General features: G+C 56.7%; 1 protein-coding gene across 7 annotated transcripts in view; it reads right to left on the bottom strand.

Annotated features, from left to right (window-relative positions):
* The window catches only part of RRBP1 (ribosome binding protein 1), a 68,881-nt gene that overhangs the window by 19,618 nt on the left and 41,732 nt on the right, over nt 1-7,531 (bottom strand). For all 7 annotated transcript variants that reach the window (XM_033185539.1, XM_033185542.1, XM_033185540.1 and 4 more), the window contains 3 exons: nt 3,492-3,644; nt 2,416-2,534; nt 327-480 (listed from right to left, as the gene is read on the bottom strand). In XM_033185539.1, coding sequence (XP_033041430.1) covers nt 327-480; nt 2,416-2,534; nt 3,492-3,644 — 426 coding nt within the window. The remainder of the gene's footprint in view (nt 1-326; nt 481-2,415; nt 2,535-3,491; nt 3,645-7,531) is intronic.

Here is a 7,531-nt window from a genome sequence, read left to right as displayed (position 1 = left end):
CTCAAACTTCCTTATGGATAAAAATGCAGACACTACCAGTACCTACCTCAAAGGGTTACCAAGAAAAGTGGCTGAGTTAATGCTTGTAAAATGCTCAGAACAGTGCTTAGCACACAGCAAGCTCCCACTTGCTGCCAGCTATCACTACTGCCAAGGAGACTAAGGTGAAGAGTTCGAGCCCCAGCCCTGCGGACACTGTCATCTGTCCCAGTCGAGGCTAGAAACGGGTGCCCAGTGTGGCAGGGCCAGTCTGGACCCATCCCTGCTATGCGGACAGGCTTGCCGGGCAGTGAACAGGCACTGAGGCGGCCGCCGCCCTGGCTCACCTGCAGCTGCAGGACCTGCTTCTCGAAGGCAGCTGCCTTGGCTTCCAGAGCTTTTCGCTGCTGCTCATCTTGCCGCGCAGCCTCCGACTTCTCCACCAGCTCTTTGCTGACCTTGCTGAGTTCCTGCCGGAGTTTGGCCAGCTCTGCGTTCTGCCTGCAAGACAGTCACCAGCCCAACTGATGGAAAGAAAAGAGTGATGGGATTGGTGGTCCAAGCCCTCCCTCCAGGACTCCAGCTCTCTCGTAAGTAAGCAATTGCCCACGTCGTGAAGCCATTACCAAAGCCACTTTTCCATTATCAGCTGCGTGGGGTTCAGCATGTGTTTTGCTGAAGACACTGTTTTATCCATATAGTGCCTGAACTACAGACAGCATAGAGCAAATGTGCACTAAAGCATCCCATGGGAGCCCCTGCCAGAAACAGCCAGAAATTCACAGAAAACGGCAACACACTGTTCTGGCTGCAAACCAGCCCCGAGATGAAGACCCACCCACCTTGACCCCCTGTAGGCAGCAGCCCACAGAGTCCACGCGCCCTCTCACTGGCCAACCGGACTAGGCCCAGGCTAGGGAGGCTGCCTGAAGCCAGAGCCTGAGGTGCTTACAAAACAGACCCTTCAGGACTGCACTTCAAAAGCTGGGTCTCAGGAGCTGGGAGGAATGTTCCAGACTTTCAGAAGGAGACTTAAAGGAAAAGGAGGCAGCTGGAGGCCTGCCTTTCCAGCGTGAAGCGTGTGATCAGGATACCACTCCCTCACTAGCAGACGCTGCCTCAAGGCCAAGGACTGACTGTCCAGCCAAGGGACACCACCAGACAAGACTGTCCCAAACACTGGGACGCAGCACCAGGCCAGGCGGAGCTGGGAAACCTGGCTGAGGCTAGCTTGGCTCTGCTGCCTCGGGGGTGGCAGGTTCCACCTCTCTGACTTGGGGCTGCCTCGTCTGTACAGGGGAGGCCACACCAAGGCCCACTGTGGGGTCATCGGTTCCACGTTTCACAAGGCCAAGGTTCAAGCAACCTGGGAGGGAGGCGGGAGGCCGGGTGGTGCCCTCAAGATGGACTGGGAGCTCTGAAGTGGGCCTGGGAAAACATATCTCGCTGCTGACAGCCACCCACCAGCCAGAGCTTCTGGACTGGCAGGGCCGCTGCCTCAGCGTGACAAGTCTCCTGGCTTTAGAGCCTTCCCCAGTAATGAGGCCACAGCAGATCCTATGTGGGGAGACACCAGAGCATTTCTCAGTCCCCACCATTTGCCTTCTGCTGTGGCTTTTGAGGAAACAGCAGCCACAAACCTCCAACCAGCCGATGGCTCAGGAAGGGGAGCCAGAGGGGACAGGCAGAGGGGAAGGTGGCTGCTGGATCTCACTCCACACCAGAGGGAGCCACAGTCAAAACAGACACTTGACCCGGCTCCCCTCCCTGTCCAGCTCCCGCACTGGACTTCCCCTGACCCGACTCCCAGCATAAGGACTAAGGGTGCCGGCGCACTCTGCTGTGGTCAGCCCCTGTCTCGGTGACAGCAGAGGCTCTGGGGATAACACAGAGCTCTGCCAAGTCCCTGCAGGACACTTTGGGCCCAGAGAAGGCAAAGAAATGTGCAACAAAAGACGCTGCAGTGGGTTTCCTGAGGGCCGCCACTGAGGTTGTTAACGCTCTAATCAGGGAAGCAGAAGTGTAGCTATATTTAACTCTGGAGGGGAAGTGCACCCTCCGGCCCACTTGCTATGGCCTCCAGTGCTTCAGTGACTCAGAGACAACACTGAAATGAGAATCCCGCTAGGCAGCTGGGGCCTGTGTGCTGGAAACTCTCCCTAGTACCAGCGCATCTGAAGCAAAGGTGCTGCAGAGCAGGAGGCCGTGCTCCAGGGCACAGTCAAGGCCCACCACCAGCCACCGCAGGGACGCTGGGCCACCTGTTGGAAGACTCAGGGGCCCATAACCCAGACAGGAGATGCAGGGTCAGGACAGCTCTGCATATATGTAGGGCCCGTGCCTGGCTCTCGCGCCAGCTGCCCTGGCCACAGCCTCATGAAGCCTTCCTCGTTCAGAGCCCTTGGGAAGGTGCTGAGGCAGGAAAGCTCAGCTTACTTGCTCTCCACCTGGCTTGTGGCCTGGTTCAAGGCATCCCGCAGGATGGAGTTCTCCTGCTGCAGGCGGGCCAGCTGCGTGTTGGGGCCATTCTCCAGCTGCTCCTGAAGAGTCCGGATCTGGAAAGTCACGGGCGAGGGCATCAGAGGCAGCTCGGCCTCATACACAGAATTGACTTGTGAGCTGTCGTTAGTGAAGACACAGCCCACAAAAGAAAACCCCCAGAAGGCTCCACCTTTTCCACCTGGAAGTTGAGAGGATCCCATAAAACAAGAGGCCTGAAAATTGCAAAGCTCCACCATCAGGGGCTCGAGGCCAAGCATGACCACCCACACCCAGCGACACGCCTCTCTCCCTCCCCACTGCTCATGGCCTGCCCGAGGCTGAATACTCAGGCCAGGGTCTCTGACACGCGCCATGAACATCTGCCTCCAAAGTCACAAGGTTGACTGTTCTAAGACAAAGTACATCACCACAGCCTCTAACCCCCCGTGAGGAAGCCTCGTTTCCTGCTCTCTGACCTCCGGCATGTCCTGAGACATGCAGCAGAGAGGAGGTTGCAGGGCACTATGAGCAGGGTGTAGGTTTCAGAAGACAAGGATCAGGCTTTGACTACAGGGCCAGTCTGGGCAGCCACCCAGTGCTGGCCTGGAGCCCCATGCTGGAGCTGTGCGATTTTCAGGCCTCTGGTATTAATGGGATCCTCCCAACCATGTGGAAAGAAGACAGAGCCAGCATTTCTCCAGGTTCACGTGAAAGGTGAGAACTTCACAGACACCCAGGAGGTAGGGAAACAGGGCTGGCCATTTGAGACTAGGCTCTTTTGAAAAGTGTTCTTTCAAATGTATTTCATACCTCCCTGGCTGTTAACATTATAGACACACAGTGGGCTGCCAGATACTGTCCAGACAAATGCAACAGTACCTGGACCCCTAAACCTGACCAGACCTCACAGACCCCTGTGGGCAACCTCAACCCCCTCCTCATGCCTCGCCCTTTGGGCCTCTCTGGTTCCCTCCGTCCTGGATCAGGACCGGGTCCTGTCCCATCCCATGCCCCCGCCAGCCACTGCCTACCTTGCCCTGCAGCTGCTGCACCTCCTTCACGTGCTCCCGGTAGCTGGCCTGCATGCGTGCCTGCACGGCCGTGATCTCCTGCTCCCGGGCCACCAGCTGCTTTTTCACTTTGGCCTCCCCGGCTGCTGCTTTGGCCTTTTCCGCTGCCATCTCCTGGGGGGAAAGTAGCAGAGAGAGGGGCCGGTGAGCCTTGCAGGGGCAGGAGCCTATCAGAAAGGAGCAAGAGCATCACCCGGGCTGGGAGGCTGGACAGCAGAGCACAGACCCCTCCTGCTGGCCGGGTTCTCAGACAGATTCAAGCCAGCGGCAGCGGGAGCACCGACAGACAAGGGATCCCTGGAAACCCTGCTGGCCCTGGCCGGTTGTGGGCTCAATGTCAGGCCTTGGCCACAGTGGAGGTGGCACACGCAGCAGGAACAGGAGAGACACGCGTTACTGTCCCTGGCTCTCCAGGGCACTGGCTCGGCCCTGCTGTGATGACAACACCCGGGCTTGACTCAGTCACCAACATCTAGTCTCCTAGGACACCTACTTCTCCTCAAGTGCCTTCATCAGGACTGAAAGGCAGCAAGCCCTGATGGCTAGGGTGGGGGTGGGGCCAGCTGCCCATTCCGCCGTGGCTGGGGTAGGGCATGGGTCTCTGCAGGCAGTCGCTCTGTCCTCCACCCAGGGGAACATCAGCTCCGATCAGTGCCAGATACCCACAGATGAACATGGATGCCGAGTCTGGGGGATGTGGTGTCTCAGGCAGGGACAGAGCAGGATGGGAAGGCTGGCCATGGTCCGTGTCATCCCAGAGGGATGGCTCAACCAGAAGTCACAGGGAGTCAGGATGACCACTGAAGGAAGGGCTGACACAATGAGCCCCTGGTGGGGGGTGTTCCCTGGTCTAGCAGGCCTGGACAGTTCAGCACCGATGTGGTGTGAATACACATCACACACACAGCAGGCCTGGGCCACCAGGGCACAAGCGTCCCATGAGCGTCAAGGCTCCTCCGACCTGGGCAGTGGGTCAGGAGTGAGGAAATCCACCCCCTCCCCAGACCAGGGCTGTAGGGAGGCCCATCCCAAAGGCCAGTGTGTCCCTCTTGCCTGAGACGGGAAAGAACTCTGAAGGGGAGCCACTGGGTGCTGGTGCTGTTCCATGCTCCTGGCACTCTCTGGGACCTCCTGGGACCCTTGCCTCACTTTTCAAAGACAATCATCTTTTTGGCTCTGCCTGGGGTGAGAGGCCCACAGGAGCCTGCAGGTCCACTTCATTGATTAGCTACAGAAGTAGGGGCGGGAGAAGCTGACACTGAGCCCCAGCACTGTCCCATTTAATTCTCTCTGGAAGACGAGGATTACAATCCCCATCCAAGCTGAGGTCACAGAGCCTTGGAGACCACACACTTTTCCAAGGCTGGGGAGCAGCTCTAAGAGGCAGGGGTGGGGCCCGAACCTAGGACCGTACAAGAACAACGGGTTCCCAGAAAGGGGAAGAATGAGGACGCCTGCCCCTCTGTGTGGGTCGGGAAGCCCCTGGGGAAAGGGAGGACAGCTCAGCAGTGATTCCAGGACCCCTCTGCACTTCCTCCTCTAACATGCGCAGCCCCACCGGCCCACTGCTGGCAGACGGGTGTGGTAGGGATGGCTGGAAGCCTCCAAACACCAGCAGAGAGGAGCTGTCTTTGCTAGGTTTTCCACACAACAGCCCTTCCAAGTAGATGGTCCAGTCTCGCGAAGAAACCAAAGCTCAGAGAGACCCGGCGTTCCCACAGCCACATGGATGGCAGGTTGGGAAGCCACACTCAGGTCATCCTCAGCCCTCCTCTGCCACCTGGAGACACCCTTCCCAGCCCTAGGCAGGCCTCGTGCAGTTCCAAGGTCCACCCTGCTCAGGGTCTGCAGACCCCCTATCTCCTGGGGGTCAGGGTCCCAAGGCCACCGGGATTCAATGGCATTTTCCCCCTCCTTTGCCTCTGGGCTTTTTAAAGAGCACAGAAAAGTCACTTGTCCTCAGTGCAGCTGTTTAGCTCTCTATGGTTTCTTTTTTCTTTTTCTTTTTCTTTTTTTTATGGTTTCTTTTTCTTCAAAGAGCTCAGAGTTCCAGGGTTCCTTCTGCTTGTCAGATTCTTAATTCAGCTGCAAGTGTCTGATTTATGTTCTTGAAAAGCATTCCTGATGGTGGTGGAAGGGTCCGGTGCACAAGAAGACAAGGCATGACACCATCACTAGCATCGGCCAGTGGCTCTGTCCCAACTTCTTCCAGGCTCTGTTCCCTAGGAGTAGTGGGGCTCCTCCTGGTGTAAGCTTTGAGGACTGCAGAGAGCCCTCCAACCTGCTTCCCCAGCCAAGCAAGGAAGCAGCCTCCACCAAGAAGGCCTGGTGACAGGAACTCCTCCCATGACCCCACCCCCAGTACACTCTGGGTGGGTCCTAGAGGGCCGTGGGGCTCCTTCTGCTTCACAGCCCCATCTCCTTCTGGGCCCTAAAGCCAGAACATGAGACCAAGTCCAGGATGGGGCCAGTCTGAGGCATGGCTTCAGGACAGAGGTTCTGCTGCCCAGGAAGATGACAGCTGGAATGTTTTTCCAGAAAGTTGTGCCTTCTTGGTTACATCACTGGAGCTCTGCCTGGACTCCTCAAACCCCCTAAAGATTCTCAGATAGCCAGGACAGAGTTCTCAGGGGCGTCCGAGCCCATCAACTCCTGCAGACAGTGTCTGGACTGGTCCTTGAACCCAATTCTGCTGGGATTTCGCACATTTGGGAGACCTGGATACGGCAGATGATCCAAATGTTCTTTCTCAGTGTGTCCAGGTCATGCCTTCCGCATCAGAACCCAAGAAAAAGAATTAATGAAAACTCTTTTCAACTACAAAAACTTCTCTACAAGGACAAAGAAAACATGTCGAAGGGACTACAACAAGAAATATAGGTTCCATCCATCTCCCCAGCTCCTGAGGGGGATTAAGGTAAGAGGAACTGCCATACTCCCAGGAATTTACTGTCTCGGATCATTTCCCTCAGCAGTGCTAGGTAGTTGCAGTGATACCGTAAGAATGACGTAAACAGGCCAGGGACAGTGGTTCACAGTCCCAAAATCCCAGCACTTTGGGAGGCCGAGGCAGGCGGATCACCTGAGGTCGGGAGTTCGAGACCAGCCCAACCAACATGGAGAAACCCTGTCTCTACTAAAAATACAAAATTAGCTGGGTGTGGTGGTGCATGCCTATAATCCCAGCTACTTGGGGAGGCTGAGGCAGGAGAACTGTTTGAACCCAGGAGGCGAAGGTTGCAATGAGCCAAGATTGTGCTATTGCACTCCAGCCTGGGCAACAACAGTGAAACTCCGTCTCAAAAAAAAAGAATGAGGTAAACACATCGGCTCTGCTCAGGACTCTCAACGGAGAGCAGGAGCACAGGGAAGAGACACAGCCAAAGGCATCAACTACACACATTTTACTATTTACAAGAAGACAATGTAAAATACTCAGAAATGCTTCCAGGCTTTCCCTCAGCTGCGGCCCTCGGTGGTCACTTGTTCACTGGCGGCCTGCTAGGCTGAGCCAGGCAAGACCGCCAGAGCGCGTCTGCCCCGCCAGGCTCCAGGGCTGACAGGAGCCAGATGCAGCCAGGTGATGCCTAACTGTACTAATGACCTCTGTGCGGAACAGAACACGGGAGCTCCAGAAGGCTCCTGAGGGAGGGAGACCAAAATTGAGTCCGCCAGAGTAAGAAGACAATGTCCAGACATCTAAGCAGGGAAAGGGCATTAGAGGCCAAGGGAAGAGCAAGAGGAGAGCCCCAGAGGAGGCAAGAAAGGGCGCAGCACGTCTGGGCACAGGTAGGGAATGGGAAGAGGGGAGGCTAGAGGCAGGGTGAGTGGCTGAGCCAGGGCCTGAGGGACAGACTTAGGTCTGAAGATGGGGGGCCACTGGCAGAACCTGATGGGGGTCCTCACAGATTAGCATTTGGGAGCCCAAGAGGACTTCTTCCGGCTTAGGGAGGAGGGCGTGGGTGGGAGGGAGGCCATGCACCGTTAACCTTCTCCTCAAC

The sequence above is a fragment of the Trachypithecus francoisi genome, unplaced genomic scaffold (assembly GCF_009764315.1).
Source record: "Trachypithecus francoisi isolate TF-2019V2 unplaced genomic scaffold, Tfra_2.0 Lachesis_group21, whole genome shotgun sequence".
Taxonomy (NCBI): domain Eukaryota; kingdom Metazoa; phylum Chordata; class Mammalia; order Primates; family Cercopithecidae; genus Trachypithecus; species Trachypithecus francoisi.
Note: the sequence above shows the minus strand (reverse complement) of the source record. Positions and strands in the feature narration are given on the sequence as shown.